Source organism: Halichoerus grypus, chromosome 11, assembly GCF_964656455.1.
Source record: "Halichoerus grypus chromosome 11, mHalGry1.hap1.1, whole genome shotgun sequence".
Classification (NCBI taxonomy): domain Eukaryota; kingdom Metazoa; phylum Chordata; class Mammalia; order Carnivora; family Phocidae; genus Halichoerus; species Halichoerus grypus.
In genome coordinates, this window is record NC_135722.1 from 39,941,425 (window position 1) to 39,961,458 (window position 20,034).

The 20,034-nt window shown below is 45.1% G+C and overlaps 1 protein-coding gene across 11 annotated transcripts in view; it reads left to right on the forward strand.

The window, feature by feature from the left end:
- The window catches only part of PLEKHA7 (pleckstrin homology domain containing A7), a 209,604-nt gene that overhangs the window by 139,532 nt on the left and 50,038 nt on the right, over nucleotides 1-20,034 (forward strand). For all 11 annotated transcript variants that reach the window (XR_004919342.2, XM_036098636.2, XM_036098638.2 and 8 more), the window contains exon 9: nucleotides 8,056-8,231. Coding sequence is in view for 10 of the 11 variants with exons in the window: in XM_036098636.2 (XP_035954529.1) it covers nucleotides 8,056-8,231 (176 nt within the window). In the remaining variant the exon portion in view is untranslated. The remainder of the gene's footprint in view (nucleotides 1-8,055; nucleotides 8,232-20,034) is intronic.

Below are 20,034 nucleotides of genomic sequence, written 5' to 3' on the forward strand. Positions count from 1 at the left end.
GGAGTGGGGAGAAGTTAAGAAGCTAGAGCATTTCAGGTGCATGTTAACAATGTTGTAAATTCTTTAAATAAGAATAATACCAGATCAAAAGTACTTTAATTTGTTTCTGAGCTTCTGAGTCCCCCAGCTTTGCTCAAGTATTCAGATCCCTCTTTCCTATTGGTACCAATCCTGTGATTACTCGTCCCCTTCATGCTTTTTTATCACTGTAATCAGCCAGTCTAGTGTCCAGCCACTTACTGCAAGTGATGGTCGCTCATCATGGATTTATAGCAATTTTATTATGAAAACTTACATTGAGGGTTAGAAGCTCATGTTGAAGAGATTTCAAGTTTATCTGCTTTGTTTATCTTGTTAAAGAGCAAATAGTATCAAATTTGATTTGTGTTCTGGATCACTAAAGATTCTCAGGGAAATCCCTTCAATAGTAAAACCCCTTTTCTACTTTCTGCTTTTCTGCTTGGTCACATGTTAAGTGAGTGCGGCCATGATAATTGATGGCAGTCCTTTGACGCCCTCTGGCATCTTCAGAGCTGGGCGTGGAGGCTCCAGGAGGGTGGTGGTCAGGCCGAAACTTGGGGAATCCTGAGGCCATCTCGTTTGGTGACCTCCACACATTCCTTCACTGCTGCTGTTTCTTGGGTCCCCTAGAGATGGTAAGGATAGGGTGGGTTGAAGTTCTACTTTACTGGCAGCTGAGTGGAAGTCTCAGCACTGAAGTAAGTGGCCTTTGGTGCCGGTAGCCACAGGGAAACACCCTCTCACGCTGCTCAGGATACAAGGCAATGACGTGCATTTCAAGTCGGGATAGGGGCTCCTGCCCCCACTACTCATGTAGCTTAGCTATTCCCATGTTGAGGGTATAAGATGAATACTGGACATTAGGTACTAAAGCAGAGATTGAACAGAAGTCAAGTTTGCCAGCCACAGGTAGTTAAAGGATCATGGAAAAGCACAAGAGAAGACACCCAGCGCTCTGTAAGGGTTAAAGAGAGTGTTGGTACGTGGTATCCATGGTGTCTGCATCAGCGTTTTGATTTGGAGTCCATTGTGGGGGTGGTGGTTGGAAGGTCAGTCTCATCTTCTACCTTTCCTTCCTGGACTGGTGCTTTAGCTTTGTTCATTGCCAGGTTTGAGCTGTCCCTCTCTTTCCCTTGGCCGTCACTATCCCCAGTGACTGCCCAGTTGCTATAGGTTGAAGATTCTGGGATCCTTCCCTATTTCTTGTTACATAACATAGTATTGCCTTATATTTGTAAAACCTTTTATGACCAGAGAAGTACTTCTATCCATGGGAGCTCATTTAAGGTCGTGGAGAGCCAGTGTTGTAAGGTCAGCGTTATTAGCTTTATTTTAGAGATTAAGAACACGAGGATTAGAGTGCTTAAGAAACTTGTTCAGAGTCATAAAGCTGGAAGATGATGGTGACAGAACTTGAACATGAACTCAATCCTCTTACAGTTGCATTACAGGGAGGGAGGACAGTTCCTTTCTCTACTTTTCTTCCACATCTTATTTTGGTCACCTCCTGCACACACATTGCAGGAGGTGGGAAGTGATTTGAATGAATGTTCATTATTATCATTTTAGGGATACTCTTCTATGTAATCATTCAGAAGCCTCTCCTGCTGATTGACGGCTCTGAAAACATTGTGTTCAGTGGGTTTCAAGCTGGCCTTTTGCAGCCTAAAAGTCTTCCTCAGAAAACCTTCCTTTCTAGGGCTCAGTGTTGCTACTGGGCAGACAGTTGGGATAATGTTGTATGTCATTTTTGGGGACAGCGTTTGAAATATGGTCAGAGTAACTGATTGTAACTATATATATTTCATCTTAACACTTCACTGGGAGGTGTGAAAACAGATTTAGAAAAACATCTTTTATGTGTCGTAGATTCTTTTCTTTTTGAAAAACAAATTTTTTCTTAGAGGGACTCCACCAAGAGTGTTCCTTAGCTAAATTTTTGTCTGAGAGACAGAAGGTGTACGTGTGTTTGGGGGATCCCTTTGGGGGGATCCTCAGGGTCTGAGAACAGACAAAAGCTGCTGCAGGCAGGTCTAGTGGTGTTCAGGTGGTTCTCCACAGAGGGCTGTGGTTTCCTGAGTATCAAAGAGTTCCCTTTCTCTTGGGTTGCAGCGTTGTTCTTTTAAGGGCCAGGAAGTGGGACCCTTGGGCAGTTCAGGATCCATGTTCTTGGGCACACTGAGGAATGCACATTGTTTAGTGTCCTGGGCCTTACGCCTGCTTCTGATGTCAGCTCTTCATTATTTCCAGAACTGAAATTCTCTGACTGTTGTTAGGGCACCTTGCCTGAGATTGTTGAGAGTATCTGTGGTGGTAGATAGGCACAGCCTGAAAGGTTATATGGTCCTTTCCTTGTCTTTTTCAACTGTGCCCACAGCCTGGCAGCTCCTATGCATTACCAGCTGGTGCTAGACGGACTCTGAGATGCAGGCAGCTCTGTAGGAGAGCCAGGTGGGGCTCTTGGTGGCGTCCAGGAGACGCAATGCCCTGACCAGCAGGCCTTTCGTACTCTGCTGGCTCGTCTGGATGCCTCCCCAAAGAGCTCCTGTTGGATGCACAGCCACCCTTGGCCTGCTGGTCACCTCTCAGCAAGCTTGCCCCTCAGATCCAGAATCTGGAGCAAAGAACATCTCCACGCAGCAAAGGGTCCAAGGATCCTCAATGGGGAAAAAGCCTTTATTGGCCTCCACTGAGCTGTTCTTCCTCTCTTAAGCCAAGGGTTCCTGACCTGAGCGCTACAGATCCCCAGGTGTCAGTGGATAAATCACATCTTTGCTTTTTTAACCTATAACGTTTCCTTTGATTAAGAAAACAGAGAAAAACAGGTATCTGTAACACCTGTGCCTTGGTCACTGGTAGAAACCAGAAGGCGCTTCATATCACATTATGACTGGTGTAAATATCTTGAAATAGCATTATGCTCATTGCCACTTTGAAATTACAATAATTATTACTACATTTCTTATGCAATGAATATTAAAGAAGCACCCATATAATCATTACACCACATTTAAGAAAATTTTGATAACTGCATTTCAGTATAACAAATTTCCTTTGTTTTATTTGCATCCGTAGAAACATTCTGAGAAGAGTTCTTAGGATTTATGAAACCATCCAAAGGGTTCATGCCCCGCCCCCCCCCGCCCCCCCCCCCACCCCGCGCCAAGATTAAGACCCCTGCTTTAGATTCTGGCTGAAGGCCAGCCAAGACATGTGGTTTTTCCACTTACTTATATTCAGCAAACTTTCATTGTGCTCCATTGTTCTACTTGGTAGGATGCAGATTCTGGGGATACAACAATGAGAAGGATAAGGTCCTTGCCTTAACGGGCCTTATATTCTAGAGTCTCCATCAGCATGGAGGTTATTAGGGGGTGAGAAGAGAACAGGGAAGAGCTGCCCTTTTCCTCTCCCATTTCAGTTTTGTCCTCCATCTACTCTCCTCTACCACCCTGTCACTATTCTGTCTTGGCTGTTGTCATCCCTCCTGTTGGAACTAAGTTTCTGCCAGAACCGTGCCTGACACATGGTGAGTGCTCTGTAGGTGTTGGTTACCCCTGCTTCAGCCGTCTTCAGACTCTGCAGCCTCCAGTCCATCCTCCACACTGTTTCTGAATTGCACATCTGTCCAGGCTGTGTGCTCTCACCATAAATCCCCAGTGGTTCCCCAGTGACTGCAGGATAAAGCCCGGTCTTGGTTTACCAGCCCCACCTTACCTATCCAGTCCTTTTTAGCCACTCCATCTTAAACTTTCCCTCCAGCCCTGTGCAGTTGCCTGGGGCCCCAGCGCATTTCTTGCCCACAGGCCTTTCTTTGCCTGAGCTTCAGCCACAGCCCAGAATGTTCTTTCCCCAACTCTTACTGGTCCTTCAGGTCTTTGCTTGGGGGTCACCTCCTTCAGGAAGCCTTCCTTGAGCCCTCTGGACAGGTTAGGTGCCCTTCTTCTGTACATCCTCAGCTCTTCTATCACTGCACTGCAAGTGGTTGACTTACCTATCTAGAGCTTTCACCGGGAAAACTAGCCCATCAGCTAGTTGTGCCTGGGTAGATGGGGCTAGTCCCATTCTGTAAACAGAGACCACATAGAGCAGTCATTTGTATTCGGAGTCATGGTCAGGTAACTGCTTACATTTCCCAAGTTCAGGCTTCCTTGTAATTCATGTTTAGTTCTCTGTACATTAGAAATGGGGAGAGGGCAGAGAAGAATCAAAATTTCTAGAAAGTTCCTTCAGTCAGTCAGCTTGGATTACTCAAGTGACTGGTCCTATAATAACCTCAACTAACATATCTTTTGAACCTTACAAATGGTAGGCTTTTTTAACCTATAACGTAATAATTATTGTAATTTCAAAGTGGCAATGAGCATAATGCTATTTCAAGATATTTACACCAGTCATAATGTGATATGAAGCGCTTTCTGGTTTCTACCAGCGACCAAGGCACAGGTGTTACAGATACCTGTTTTTCCCGTTTTCTTAATCAAAGGAAACGTTATAGGTTATATTATCTCTTTTAATGCTCACACAGCCTTAATGTAAACATCATCATCAACCACAGTCCCATTTTAAAGACGAGGAAATAGAGGCCTGGGGCGGTTGAGCAGCTTGTCCAGGGCTGCCCTGGGGTAAGAAGCATGCTCACCATGCATGTCAGGCTGATTCTGGGGCCTGAGTTCCTACCCAGTTCATTGTGCTCCTCACAGTCAGCCGGAAGGTTGGGCATGAGGAGTTCCTTCTTAATGTCAACAAATGGGCACCACAGTCTTTTTGAGTCATGAACCTGGCAGTCTTATCCTTGACAATTGCCATTCTCAGCTCTCATGGCCAGTCCATCCCCAGGTCCTGCTGATATTACCTGCTACTTTTATCCAGACTTGGGGCGATCCTCTCCTTCTCAGCCCCTGCCACCGTCTCTCTCCTTACTCTTGTAGTGGTCTCCTGCCCCCTGTCCCCTCATGTGCCCCAGCCCGGCTCTAACCTCTTCATATTATAGCCAGAGTGGTTTTTCCAGACAAAAATCCGATCTCCCCACTCCCCCACTCAAACCCTTTAATAGCTTCTCCTTGCTCTTGTAAATGTGACAAAACCCTAACATGACCACAAGACCCTGGTGACCTGGCCTTGCCAACTCCAGTAACTTCATCTCACCCTGCTCTCTCCTTTTCTCCCTACCAGGCACTCTGGCTTCTTCCTTGAACATATCATACTCTTGTCCACACTGGGGTCCCACACGTCCCTCTGTGCTACTCCTACTAAAATATTTGCTTCCTATGTAGAGGGCAGCTTAAATGTCAGTTCCGTAGGTAGGTCCTTCTCTAGGGCAGGCCAGGCTCCCCAGCTGTCCTCTCTCACAGCATCCTGAGCTTCTTGATGACACTTACTACAATTGTAGCTATTTGTCCATGGTCTTTCTATGTGACTGTAAACTGTCTTGGCCTTGATTAAGGCTGTCCCTTCTGGTATGGTGCCTTTCACATAAACAGTCAATGATAAATTATTGTTAAATGAATGAGTTAGAGAATGAGTCAGTCAGTTGATAGGCCCTGACCTAGGCCTCTATGTTCTAAAGGTTGATGCTGGGGCCGTGAGGTGTGAGCATTCCAGCTTCCTTCCCTACTGTTGGATCGAGACCAGAGTCCTAAGGGCCAGGAGAGCAGTCATATCCTAGGGGCATTAAGTTTTTGAGGTAGAATGTTCCTTGCTTACATTCTCATTTCCTTTAGGTATAGCCTGAAGTTTTTTCTTCAGTTGTACAAAGTTGCCTAGGAGGACTGTGTGAATTGGAAAGCGAAGAGCAGATGGGAAGGGAGCATCTTTGAGATGAGACTAGGGAAGGGATGAGAAGACTTCTCATCATCTTGGCTCTGGCATCTTCCTCAGACTCAGTGCACTTTGAACTTGGTTCACGTGGCCAACTCCCTGTACTTGTCACCTTCACAGTTAATACATCTTTTATGCCCAAGCACAGGCAGAACGTAGTCAAGAACCTATTCTTCAGAACCAAGGGCAGCTGAAGACAGCAGATATTGGCAATTTGGTTAGAAGTTGTTTGTGATCGTGTGTAGCTCCTCCGTAATGATGGATCTAACTCCCAAGGCCCATTTGTAGACATGCCAACTCTCCATGTTTGAAGAGTGTCCCATGTTGATTTCCTGGACAAGCCTGGCTCCATGAACACTAGTATAGTGGGGACCTGCTCTCTCTATCATACCCTTGAGGGTGCCTTATGCTTATGGGTGGCCTTGTGTCTGGTGGGGCGAGTGCCTGTCCTAGAACTCTCTGTGACTGGGCAGAAGGTCTGGGAGGAGGTATCAGAGATGTTATGGGGTCATTGTCCAGGGGAACTTTTCCAAGAATTTCTGCTGATTCATTAGTAAGACACAACACGTTCCTTTTTATTCTTTTCTCACTGTCATATCTCCACCTTGCTAAAACAGGAGGAATCTTTTCTGGGACAGTGAATAACCTCTTATACATGCAAGGAAGGATATCAGGTTTGTTTTGGTCACTGTAGGGACTCTTAGCTTCAGGCTGTTTGCCTGTACTCTCTTAGAACTAGCTAGATAGATTCAGGTATGTTAATGTCAGTAGCAGGCCCATATTTTATATGCATTTTGGACCTAGATGTTAGTGTGGGTTGCAGAAGCCAATGTTGACAGTTCATCTGAGAGGTTTCATCCATGACCATTAGTGATTCTAGAAGCATGTCATTTCCCAGCTCCTAATTGGTTCTTTCATTTTGTTTTCTCTGACTGGTCCTTGCATGAGGTCTGCCTTTCAATCTGGATCCAGATTATTGGACCAGTGATCTGTGTAATCATTACTAATTTCTGGGTAGGACCTGGGAACATTGTATAGAGAAGCTTGGACTCAGAATCAGATAGACCTAGGAATAAATCCTGGTTCCAACTCTTCATTTATTCAGCAAACATTTATTGAGCACCAACAATATGCCAGGCACTATTCCTGGGGATACTTTAGTGAACAAAATAGAGTCCTTGCTCTCCTGGAATTTCTATTCTGGAGGGAAGAGACAGATGATAAACAAACTAGTGTGTAAAATAGATAATGCCAGGTAATGTTAAATGCTGTGAAGAATCCGTTTCTGGGCATGCAGATCAGAGAAAGTTACTTAACATCTCTGACCTTCATTTGCCACATTTGTAAAATAGAGATTCTGTCCCTACCTCTCAGGGCTGTTGGGATTAAAATGAGATTAGAGTCATGGTAGTACCCAGGAGACACATAGTAGGCACTGATCAGCTCTGCTGATCTTCCTCCTTACACCATCATCCTATGTAGATTTGGTGAGGTTTTTCATTACAAAGTTAGGACAGGCCCCTGCCTATCAGAACACAGAGGGAGGAACTGGTGTTGCCTCTTGTTTGCACCCATCCTGGATGCTTTTCAGTGGTCGTTTCTGGTACCTCTTCACGGGCTTTTTGCAAGGATACATGTGGAAGCACCTTGAGGCTTCCTAGCACATAGTAGGTGCACAAGAATTTTCAGTCAAATGTCAAACTTTGTAGTGCCTCTTTGGAGAGAGAGAAGAGCGGCAGCTTCGATGGGCACACGTCACATTTCATGGCCAAGCTGGGAGGCCCAGTGAATACCTGAGCTAAGCCACCTGCTGTTACTGCTGATTGTTGGCTCAAGTCCAGTAATCGTGTGCTTCAGAAGAACCCAAACAGGGATTCCAGAGAGTTTGCTTCGACAGAATGAGGGTTTTGAAAAACTCTCTCTCGCATACGCCTTGACTGTGTACCCCTCCCTGAGCCAGAAGAAGAGAAATAGGAACAGGTACAGCTGCAGGGCTTTACCAGGGGGACCAGACACAGCTGTCCCCGGGGCTGACTGCACTAGGAAAGGGGAATCCAGCCATGATGTTTTCCAGGTGTCAGAACAGGCTGGGTGGTGCCTGGGCTTTTAATCTGGAAGAGGGGAGAACATGGCTGGAGTGTCGTCTTGTTTCGGCTCCCGGAAGTAAAACGTGCGCTGACCTCTCTGACCTGGGTTTCTGCCTCCCGTTTACAGGCTGTGCACACAGGGATGCGAGCACTCATCTATAACAGCTCCACGGGGGGCTCTCAGGCCGAGCAGTCAGGCATGAGGACCTACCACTTCAGTGCCGACACCCAGGAGGACATGAACGCGTGGGTCCGGGCCATGAACCGGGCCGCACAGGTGCTGTCTCGATCATCGCTAAAGAGGTCAGTCCCAATGGAAGGTCCCTGTCAGAGAACTTCCCACACTAGGATGGGGATCCAGATAAGAACACTTGGGTGCCCCAAATTCCACTTTCATTCACTCGTATATAAGCACTGCCCTTTCTTTAAGGTCCTATTTAACGATGAATTCTTCTGGGAGGAGAATGCATACACAGTAAGGTCCCCCAGAAGTTATCTGGTCCTCTTCATTGGGCAGAGAAATGCAAAGACCTGGAAGGGTGAAGTGATAGCCTGGGATATGGAGCCTTGGAACCTGGTGTATTTCTCATTTGTCCTTCTCAGATGTGTGGTGGGAGGGACAGACTGGGGAAGAGGGAGAGACAGATGAGAAAGATCTTACAAACTGAAAATGTGCCTCAAGACTGCCCACTGTGTTGCTGGGGCTAGCTAGGGAGCTATTGTCCAGCCACCCCTTCCCTCAAGGGGGCAAACCAAGGGTACAATCAAGGATCTTGAAATTCTTGAGTTTGTTGGCTGTGGATAATTCCTTGAGAGAAAGTGCAGGAGGATGATGAGTGGAATCAGGGGCTCAGAGAGGGTAAGGGAGCCCTGGAAAAGTTAGGGTGTGCTTTTAGCCAGTCCTCCTCTGACATGGGCCCATTTTTCACTATCTGGACATCTCGCTCTGTTTAGAGGCCTCTTTGACTGTGGTCTTTCAGTGAGGCCTCAAAACAAAAGGTTATTCTCCAGCAACCTAAAGGCAGGATTTTTCAGCGACTGTAAATGGATTTCATATGGTGTGTTTTAGCTTGTCAACCTTTTCCCCCCCAAAATCCTTCTTTATTAGTGTATGTGGATCAACTTTATTTTGGATTGTTGTACATGGTATTTTATTAAAGGACCATAACGCTCCAAACCTTGGTTTATTTTTTCTCAACCTTTACCATTATAAATAGTCCTGTGATGAAAAACCTTCTACAGGCCTCTGCATGTGTGTCTTTCAAACTGCTGGGTCAAAATACAATGCATTTTTAATTTTAATCAGTATACCAAATTGCCCTTTAAAGAAAGCTGTATAGTCCCCTAATGAGAGTGCTCATCTCCCCACATCTTTGCCAGTAGTTGATATTACCAAGCTTTTAAATTTTTTTGCTGAGCTGCTGTATAGATAAATAGTATCTGGTTATTTCAGTGTGTATCTGCATGATGGTGGAAATCTTTTCTGTTTATTGGCTACTTATATTTCCCCTCCAGTGAACTGCCTGTACCTATCCTCTACCCATTTTTCTACTGAGTTGTATGCCTTTTCTTGGTTGCTTTTTTTCCTGGGTGCTGTGAAATCTGCCCAGCTTAGGATGCAGCTTAGCCTCTTGGTTGATGGTAGGCTGTCCAGTCTTATGGTGAATGGAATCTGATTTTCCCTTCTTTCGAAAATCAGGATGCTGTTTGCAAGCCTCTAATATTCTGCCCATTTTCCCATTCTCTTTGATTCCTCAGAGATCACCTGAGAGGTTTCTTGAGGCTGTTTCCGAGTTCCCTTCGGGCCCTGGGGTGCTGACACCTGGGGCCTTTCCCATCTTCCTCCCTGTCTTGGACTTTCAGTCTCTCATAACTAAGGTTGTTTTCCTTTTCATGGAGAAGATCATGCTTCTTGAGGAAGATATGGAACCAAATCCAGAAGTTAAAGCATTCAGCTTTATTTATGCGCATCATCTTCCCCAAGCAGAGTTACCTGTATCTCATATTCTTTTAAAGCTCTCCCCTCCTTCATTTTAATTCTTAGAAAAATAAAAAGTTTGTTTTTGTTTTGCTTTGCTTTAAATAAACCAAGCTCAGCTCCTTCCAGACTTTGCCCTTTTTGCCATCATTCCTGTGGGCCCATTCCGCCGTGCATCTGTGCTTGATTTTGTGCCTCACCTTCCATTTTTGTGCATGTCCTTTTCTAACTTAAGCTCTGAGAGCTGCCTGTGTTATAACACTGGCTTCTTTAGACCAGCAACGGCAAATGGGTTCTTTCTTGTGTCCCATTTCTGCTCAGTTCATCATGGCTGATTAGGGCACTGGGTCAAAGGTAGCCTGAGAATGAAATCAGGCTTAACAGGAAGAAGTATTGTGATTGAAAGGTGATGCCTGCCTCGAACCATTCAGGATTAATTTGATAGCTGAGATTTGGCTTTTTTTTTTTTTTTTAACTTTTTCCTACCTGAAGATTTTGTAATTAACTCTCCCCAGAGTCTGCTTTGGAGAGGCTCCATCCCTTATCTGTTGGGCTGCCTTCCTTCCCCTTTTAGGGTCTCAGGCTATTGTCCCTAGATTTGCTCTGAACTTTTAAAATTTGTTCTTATTATGCCCTTAATAAATTATTAAAATCCAACAATCATGCTTGCCCAAGGTTCCTTCCTTAAAAAACAACAACAACAACAACAAAAAAACCCAACTTGTTTAACCTTCTGAGTCTGAATAAAGGCAGAATAGCATTTTCCTTTAGCTTTCTGAGAGATGAAATAGTCAGCTAAGCAAATCCAGACTTATTAAATGTTCTGTTTTCCCAGAATAAGATGTTCAGACATTTGGTTAGTTAGAATTATTCATCAGGCAGTACTAAATCTTCTCTCTCCTCCAGTTTGGTGATCTGCATTAGAAAACCTCCATCTGTGTTAGGTGGGGGGCCCCAGTGGTCATGTATCAGTCTCTGCCCAACCCGATTCTCACCAGATGCTTCTGTTCTTATTCATACGGGCAGATGCTTTATGTATGTGGTATATATAGTAGGACTCCTGATGGGTAGCAGAAAATGCAGACAAATTTATCTTTTTTTTTTTTTTTTTTAAAGATTTCATTCATTTATTAGCGAGTGAGAGAGCACAAGCAGGGGGAGGAGCAGATGGAGAGGGAGAAGCAGACTCCTTACTGAGCAGGGAGCCCGATGCCAGGCTTGATCCCGGGACTCCAGGATCATGACCTGAGCCAAAGGTGGATGGCTTAACTGACTAATCCACCCAGGTGCCCCCAAATTTATCTTAAAAAGGGAGGAATTCATTGTTTGCCTTCACTAAAAAGTTCAGAATAGGTCTAGCTTTAGAAACAGGTGGGCTCAAGGCTCAGACAGTATTGTAAGTCATTGTCTCAGGCTCTAGGCTCTGGCCACCTCTGGTTTGGATTCATTCTTCACTCCATGTGGAGGTCCCTCGCAGATCCTGGTGGCAAGTTAGCTGCAGTAACCCTGGACTCCTGTCATCTGGGTGGGGTGGGGGAAGTCCAGAAGGAAAGAGCCAGAGTCTTGTCCAGAGCCATTCTGATTAGACAGGCTTAGATCGCATTTAAACCCTAAACCATGTACTGTGGCCAGGGAATGCACATGCTGATTGGCACAAGCCCAGGATACATGCTTTACTTCTGAGAACCAGACCACAGGGACTGAGGATGAGGTAGGGGTGAATGCCCACATCAATGCCGGGGCTGTGGGCAGAGGAAGGAAAAATGACTCATTGGGATGGGATAAAGGAGGCACAGACAATTAACATCCAGGCTGATTCACCCCTCACTTTCTTCTGTATTGGTTTCTTTTACCTTTCGTTTTCTACCCAAAGCTTAGTGTTTGAAGTCAGATAGATGTGGGTTCAAATCCCAGCTCTACTACTTTCTAGCTGAGTCACTTGTACAGATTAGGTATGCTTTTTAAACCTCAGTTTTTCTTAGTCCATAGAGCTATTACAAGTATTCAGTTAAATAAATGAATGTAGGGGCGCCTGGGTGGCTCAGTCGGTTTGGTGTCTGCCTTCGGCTCAGGTCATGATCCCAGGGTCCTGGGGTCAAGCCCCACATCAGGCTCACTGCTCAGCGGGGAGTCTGCTTCTCCCTATGCCCCTGCTCATGCTCTCTCTCTCTCTCAAGCACGCACTCACTCTCTCTCAAATAAATAGAATCTTTTAAAAATATAAATGTGTAAGGTGCGTACTTAATAGGATACCAAAGATACTTTGTATCAGACATGCTACCTGCCATAGGGTTTGGTTTAACAATGTCATGGGCTCTTACAGTTTCATCATTCATCCTCTGGATCACACTGATGAGGAGTCTTCTAGGAACAAATTGTACTGTCTCCCTTATCAGGATGTACTCATCCCCTAGCAGCTATGAGTTGTGGTTCTGTTCTGCCCAGGTTCCTGCAGCACCATCTCTCCACCTGCCCCTCCCCTCCTTCTTCCAGCCTCTTCCCACATCATTCCTCTGACCCGGGAGCAGAGCTGAGCACCCTTGCTGCAACTCCTGACTTTATCCCCTTGTTTCCTACATAGGCTTCAGAGTCTCTTGATAGAAGTTCATTCATGTATTCTTAAGGTCCAACCCCATGCACTGGAAGGGGTTGGACCTTAAGGTTTTTTTTTTTTTAGACTTTGGTATAAAACCTCTTATATTAAGGATATAGACTTCTGCCTTTTACACTCATAAACTGTGGTAAGTGCAAGAGGGAGGATCAAGGATTACAGAAATAACATTATTTGTAAAGAGAAATAAATAAGAAACTCCCAGGTGATAGTATTTTCCCTACAGCCCAGGGTGCCTGCTCTGTTGAAAACTTTTGTTCTCAAAGCAATGTATAGGTGTGACAGCAATCGTTCCTGTTTAAGAGATAACCTTTAATGCAACTTTTTATCCCCTTTAAATTGGATGCACACAGTGTTTTAGCCTAGGCTCAAAGCTGAGTATTCTCCCATCATTCTGCCAATCTGAGTATTCTCCCATCATTCTCCCATCATTCTGCCAAAGTCTGCTCACTAACTCCTTCTGTTCATAATTTCTTCCCCCCATTTCCATGTTCTTCCACTTGCCGGACTTCGGACTGTCTTGAAATCTGTCCTTCCCACTCCCCTGCATTGGACTGTGTTTTATCTCTTGTCTAAGGATGTCTTATCCTTTCCAACAAGTTAAAGCACTAAGCAAGGAGGTCAGCTTGCCTTTACAGTTCACAAAACTGGCAAGCAGCTCAGATAGGAAGGCCTGTCAGAAGACCTCTCTTTTCTGTTTCCAAACCTCTCTGGTTTCTCTGTAACTGTAGTCCTGTCTTTGGACTGAAGGAACTTGTAGTCCAATCACCTTTGGAGTAAAAATTAATTTCCTCAGGGATTTTGAGCACTGCATGGATGTGGTCTCTGTGACACCTTTGGCTCATGTCTTGCTATTTCCCATTCTCTATGCTCCAGCCATACTGAACTTCTTGAATTGGGTGCATTTGTACATGTGTTCATCTATTTAGTCTTTTATTCCACAAGTATTTATTGAGAGCATATTGTGCATCAGACACTGTTAAAGATGCTGAGAAATACAGCAGTGTTCAAACAAAGAGGCAAAGTCCCATGCATTCTTGGGTAGGATGGTGGAGACAGATCATAAACAGGTAAACAAGAAGACAATATTCTATCATGATCCATGCAAGAAGGCAGTAAAATAGGGTGATGGGATGAGAGGAACAAAGGGGCAGGGCAGGAGTAGCCACTTTTGCTTGGGTGGTCAGGGAAGATATAAAGGGGAGGTCTGATTGATATACGAAGGTTACGGATGGAAAACTGAGGCAGAGTGCTTTAAGCAGAAGGAATGGCACTTACAAACACCGAGGCAAGAATGAACTTGGTTTATTCAAGAAACAGAAAGCTAGGGAGTGTGGATGCATCTAAGAGAGCAAGGGGGAGAATAGGCTGTGATGGGATTTGGGTGAGAGCTGGAGGTCCACCTCATGAGGCACCAGTATCCATCTGGGCCTTGCTCCTCTGCTCCCCCAGCCCTCACCATCATTAGGAAGATGTCAGCGCATCTTCAGGCCTTAGCCTAGATGTTATTTCCTCCTTCCCTGACCCTTCAGAGTGTAGATGCTCCAGCTTGTCATTCCTTTTTCACAGGACTTTCATGCTCAAGTTATGTTGTCCTGCTTTCTCACTGTCGCCCCTACTAGTCTATAAACTCCTTGAAAATGGAACAGTGTTTGGCACATAGTGAGCAGTCAGTTAATGGATAGATGCATGGATGTTTGGCTGACTGGGCAGGTGGGTGGATGGATGGATGAACAAAACAGCTATAAAACCTGTACCTGTAAGATGTTCAAATAAGAATTTGGGGTGTTTCAGAGCAATCTGACCACTGTTGTGGGATTGACGTGTGGGGGATCATCCTGCTCAGAAATGGCCCATACATTGCTGGCTATCTGCACTCTCTTCAGAGAACTAAATATTTGGCCTTCTAAACCCAGATCATTTTGATTAAAGTGTAGCAGGAACACCTGAGGTTGGACAAGCCCCTTGGACCCTGAGCAGAAGTAATTTATGACAGTGTTTTCAACCAGGTGCAGGGCTTTGGAGTCAGATCAGATGGGTTTTGAATCCTGCTTATGTCAATGGTTGCATGATTCAGGGCAAGTTGGTTAACCTCTTAGAGCTTCACTTTTATTACCTGTAATGAAAGATTAATAATATGTCTAGCCTTGGAGGATTGTACAATGATAAGAGGAGGTAATATATTTAACTTGCTTATTAGCTCAGGGTTTTGCATTTAGTGAGTGCTCAGTGATCACTGTTGCTGCCACTGTCCCTATTCTTTAGTAGAGACAATTGATTGTAGGTAATCTGGTCCTTATTGAGTGCCCTCAGCCCCTCTGGGCTTGATAGTACTGATTGTTGTAGGGATTAGAGATGGTCTATGTCACATTCCTGGCACATAGTAGGACCCGGCATATGGTAATAACAACCAAGCATTGGCCACAAAAAAAAAAAAAAAAAAAGAGTGACCCAGAATGACGACTGCCATAGGTGATGGGAAGTGAGCGAAGTTGGCCAGAACTCCAGACTGGGTTGGGTTGAACTGTGATGGTTGAGCATAACTTACCCGCTAGAGAGCTATAAAGAAGAAGGAGGATTCTCTAGGTAGGAATGAACAAAGTGAGGAGACCTGGAGTGACCAGATCTCCTTGATCTGATTTGTCAGTCATTAAAACTTCCCAAGGGACTTTGCCTGTAGCCACTTCTCTGAGGCAAGAGGCATCTCAGCCTGGCAGTCTGGTGTTTCATTTATTCTCTAGCCTCGCTCTTCTGTGGGGGAGGACAGCCTGGAGAACTGGGGAGTGTGTCGTCAGAGCGGTCAGGCCTTCTATTGTTAATTTAGAGCAGAGCGTGAAAGGGAGCCAGATAATTGCTCTACTCCCAGGGGGACTGCCCTATTTAACTCTGGGGGAGAGAAGAAACAGACTCCTGTCTCTGTTTCTCTCCAGCCATTTCCTCCCTCAAATGCTAGGAATTAATTCAACGGAGCAAGCCTGCCATAGGCTCCCAAGATGCTTTGGGCCCTTTTCTCTTCTGCCTTCTGTACAAGTCTATGGACTTTGCCTAGGGTCAGTTCTGAGCCCACTGTCCTCCTGAGACTGGGGTCAGTGCTCAGGACTCAGCGTCTGTCAGCATAGGCTGAGCTTGTTTCCCAGGGCAGGACTTCTGCTACTTGATCTGGTTCAGACTAAACTCTCTAAGAATATCGGTGACCTGGCCCTTGTTCTTGGGTTCCTAGTTTGGTCATTTAGGTGTTGAGAGTGGGGAGGGATCCTCTAGTGGGATTTCGATAGAAGGGCTGTATCTGCCACTGGACCAAAGTCCAACCAAGGCCCCACAAGCTGTCATTCCTCTTTCTACCCAAGTCTTTGAATGAGAGTTAATGTGTATGGTGTGTGCGTGTGTTTAGCATTAAGATAGAGGAAAATAGTAGTTCTTATTTCCTGGTGAGATAAAGGGTTTAGACGCAGAATAAAATAATAATCAGTGCTTAGTATGATCTGTTGATTTCCAAGTTCTTGTGAAGAAAAGAAGAAGAGAGAAGTATCCCCGGTCTGAGGTGAGTGCTTTTCCCACTTGCAGGGGGAAACAAGAATTTGCTCTAAGCAGACATAGAGCATTGCTGTGATGTGCTAAAAATGGAGGGACCCAATCCCTGCTAATAATGTTTAGCCCCTTGTAACAGGGATTGGGTCTGGTTGCTAGTAATAGAACAACCCAACTTAGGATAGCATCATCAAATTGGGTTTTAGTTTCCTCACATAACACAAATCCAGAGGTAGTTAGTCCAGGCTGTTTTAGTAGCTCCCTGATGCCATCTGGGATCTGGGCTCTTTCTCACTTTCTACCCAGGTTTTGGTGAGTGGCTTTTATCCTTATTTTTGTCACCTTGCAATTCAGCATAGAGTCTAAATTCCAGGCAGAAAGAAGGGAAGGGTTAGCTAAGCCAGCTAAGCGTCACTTCTTTTAAAGGCTTTCCTGGAAGACCCACCCAGCAATTTCTGTGTACATCTTAACATCTTCTTGGCCAGATCTAAGTCACATGGTCACCCTTAGCTCCAAGGGAGGTTGGGAAATGTGACTTTTTGCTGGATACATTGCCATTTAGAAAAACTTGGGGTAAGGAAGAGGGAGAAAATAGATATTGGTAGTCAGCGCATGTGTATTTGAGGGCATGCTGTGCACTGTCTCCTTTAGTCCTCACTACAGTCCAAAAAAGTGGGGGTTGTTGTCCCCATTTTGCAGATAAGAAACCTGAAACCAGAGAAGTCAGAGACTTGCTTAAGGTCACCCAGCTTGTATTGGGTGGAACCAACCCTTGAATCCAGGTCTGACTGGCTCTAAACCCTCTGTCCACTGGGTTTGACACATTTGGCCCAAAATGGTCACTGAATGCCAAGAATTCCCTGTGACTTTGAATAGTCACTGAGTCCAGGTGCTCACAATAATAGTAGTGACCTGCAGTGGAAAGGCTTGTGTCATCTTAGCTAAATATGTATGCCCTACATGGCCAACTTCTCTGAATGACACAGTCATTGAAAGCTGAGGGGTGTTTCATTCTTTCCCAGCATTATGCTAAATCGAGCATTGCAAATCAGTTTTGTGACAGGTCTCCTGATTTGAGAAGTTGGTTGTTAAATTGTAGGGAATGCAGGGAGATGGGGGAAAACCAGAAAACATTATTGCCTTAAATCCTGTATCTTAGTAAGTTAACTGTTTAAGTCAGTTAAGATGGGGAAGTAGAGGACATTACCTTCATCTTTCTTACCTACAGCCATAGCCTGAGTTATTTTGGGCACAAAGGCATCTTATGTAAGTCCCAGCAGTCAGAGACCAAGAGTTGTTCATAATCCCAAGTTCGAGAGCCTAGAAGACTGCCAGGTGCCAAGCAGACTACCATTTTTTTAGCCACCCTCTTAAGGCTTATTTTGCAGTAAATGGTGGTGTTAATCTGAGAAAAGGATTGGCCGTTCTCTATCAACTTTATCATCAGGTTGTACTGGCATATACGAGGGTGTGTATATCATATGTACACACATAGTAAAGACTAAGTTTTATAGTTATAAATTAGCTCCAAGGTGAGAAAAGACTGGAAACCTCCATGATTTGTGGTCAGTTAATGAGAACAGTATTAAATGTGGTTATCATGATTAAATCGGGCTTTAGGGTTGTCTGGCTTTGATGGCAGAGACCGTTTTCTCTGCTACTTTCTTATACCTCCAACTGCCCACCCCAGTGGGGATAGATGGTTGCTCAGTAGATACATGGAGGTTGATTGGTAAAGATAGGAAAATCCCCAGTACAGTTGGTTGGGCTGAGGCATCATACCCACAGTCCTTGGATTCTGGAGTTGAGGAAACCCCCTTTTCCTTTTAGTTCTAATGTCATGTATGTGGGTGGCATGTTTGTTTCACAACCTGGTTTTTGTGACTTATCATTGGGGTGGAAATAACGAGGGACAGTTACTTAGGTCTCACAATTGGAGTAACTGGGTTATCAAGCTTCGGTGACTTGGCTGGGGTGTGATCCAAAGGGCAGCCAGAGCTCTAGTTCCCTGGGCAGCAGCCTTAGCACAGCCTCCCTGCGGGGTTTCCCAAGTCTGAGAAATAGTAGAGAAGATAAAGGCTAACTTAGGCAACCTGAAGGCTACCGGTTGGGGTTACACTGGTGCAGTTATGGAGGATTGAAGAAAGGACAAAGTTAAAACCTATAATGTACACTGTGGGAAAGAGTTGTCCCTTAATGAACGTACAGTAAGAATTGTTTTTTCTTAAAGTGTAGCCCCTGAATATTTCCCATATATTCCCACTATTGGAGCTTATAGACCAACTGGACATTAGGAATGGAAGGGCCCTCAGAGATCACAATCTAAATATATCATTATCAAATGATGTAATAGGACTCCTTCCACTAAGAGTAACAGAGACCAAACTCAAACTAGCTTAAGTGAGAAAGAGAATTTATTGGTTCACAACCAAAAAGTCCAAGGATATCTGGTTTAGGTATGGCTAAATCTCAGAGCTCAGGCCAAGTTTTTAGGATTCTGTTTCTCTCCATCTGCTTTCCTTGGTGTTGGTTTCATTTTCAAATAGTTGATTCCCATTTAGTTACAGCAGTTCGAGACCAGCTCCAACCAAAGCCCCAGAACTAACTCTGACTGGCTTGGAATAGGTGATGTGTCAGCCCCCGAGCTAATCGTTGAGACTGGGAGCCTCAGCTGGACAGGGACTAGTAGTCAGCAGCACCCAAACCATATGGATTGGGAGTGGGGGAGGTGATCCCCAAATGAAAATCGAAATGCTGAAATTGATTTTTTTTTTTTTTTTTAAACAAAGCTTTGGATTTTCATGGAAAAGTCAGGAGAGTACATGGACAGTGAGATGTGTGATTGCTTTTCTTAGGGGTTATATTGTTACTTTACATTGATATTTTAACTGTCTTCCGGACTGGATTGATTCTGCCCTGAGTCTGTGCTGATTATTGGTAGCTGAGGTTCCTAGGTTGTTGTAAGGATGCCTGGGGTGCGACCACTCAGATGTAAATGCCTCAGCGTTTCCATTGTATGCTTTCATGTTGAAATGGAGAGCTTGGCCATCTGAGGAGTGACAGATCGCAAGGCCAGGACCTTTTTACCAAAGGAAACTGGCTGCCCCAGCCAAGGGTCCTTGGTAATTTTCTGGTCTTTCTGGGCTGGGCTGGAGTGTGTTCTCCTTCCTCCCCAGTCTAAATTCTGCAAAGCCTATGGAGCTGCTGCTCTGTCCCTGGTACCAAGTAATGGGGATGTAGATATAACTAGGATCCTGCCCTAAGGAAAGGGGGGTGGGGTAGAAAGGTTTTACAGTAGGAGACAGGGCATGAAAGAGGAATCCTTCTCGATGCCCCCAGAAATTCTTCCTCTGGCCTCCGTTCACAACCTGACTGATGGCCCCCACCCTATTCTCCTTTACAGTTTCTAGGTCTGCACATATGTAGGCCATCTCACACATACAGAGATGCAGTGGGAACCAGATGGGCTCTGCAGCACTATGGTCTTGGGCAAATCATTTATCTTCTCGGGGCACCTGGGTGGCTCAGTCATTAAGCGTCTGCCTTCGGCTCAGGTCATGATTCCAGGTCCTGGGATCGAGCCCCGCATCGGGCTCCCTGCTCGGCGGGAAGCCTGCTTCTCCCTCTCCCACTCCCCCTGCTTGTATTCCCTCTCTCGCTGTGTCTCTCTCTGTCAAATAAATAAGTAAAATCTTTAAAAAAAAAAAAAAAAATCATCTTCTCTGTGCCTCAGTTTCCTTATCTCTAAAATCTGACTAGTGATACTTCAGAAGATTGTTGTGTTCTTGTATTCCTGTTTGAGCAGTGGGTAAGAGGTCATCTAAAGAGGTTGCTGAGCCTGTTCATTCTCTGCTCAGCATCTTGGGAGAATGTTAATTATGTGCTAATTGTCCTTTGGGCTATGCTAGATGCCAGTGGGAGAGACCCTGGGCTCGGGAGCCTTCTATCCAAGCTGGACTGCCCCAGACAGATGGACATAGAGCAAAAGG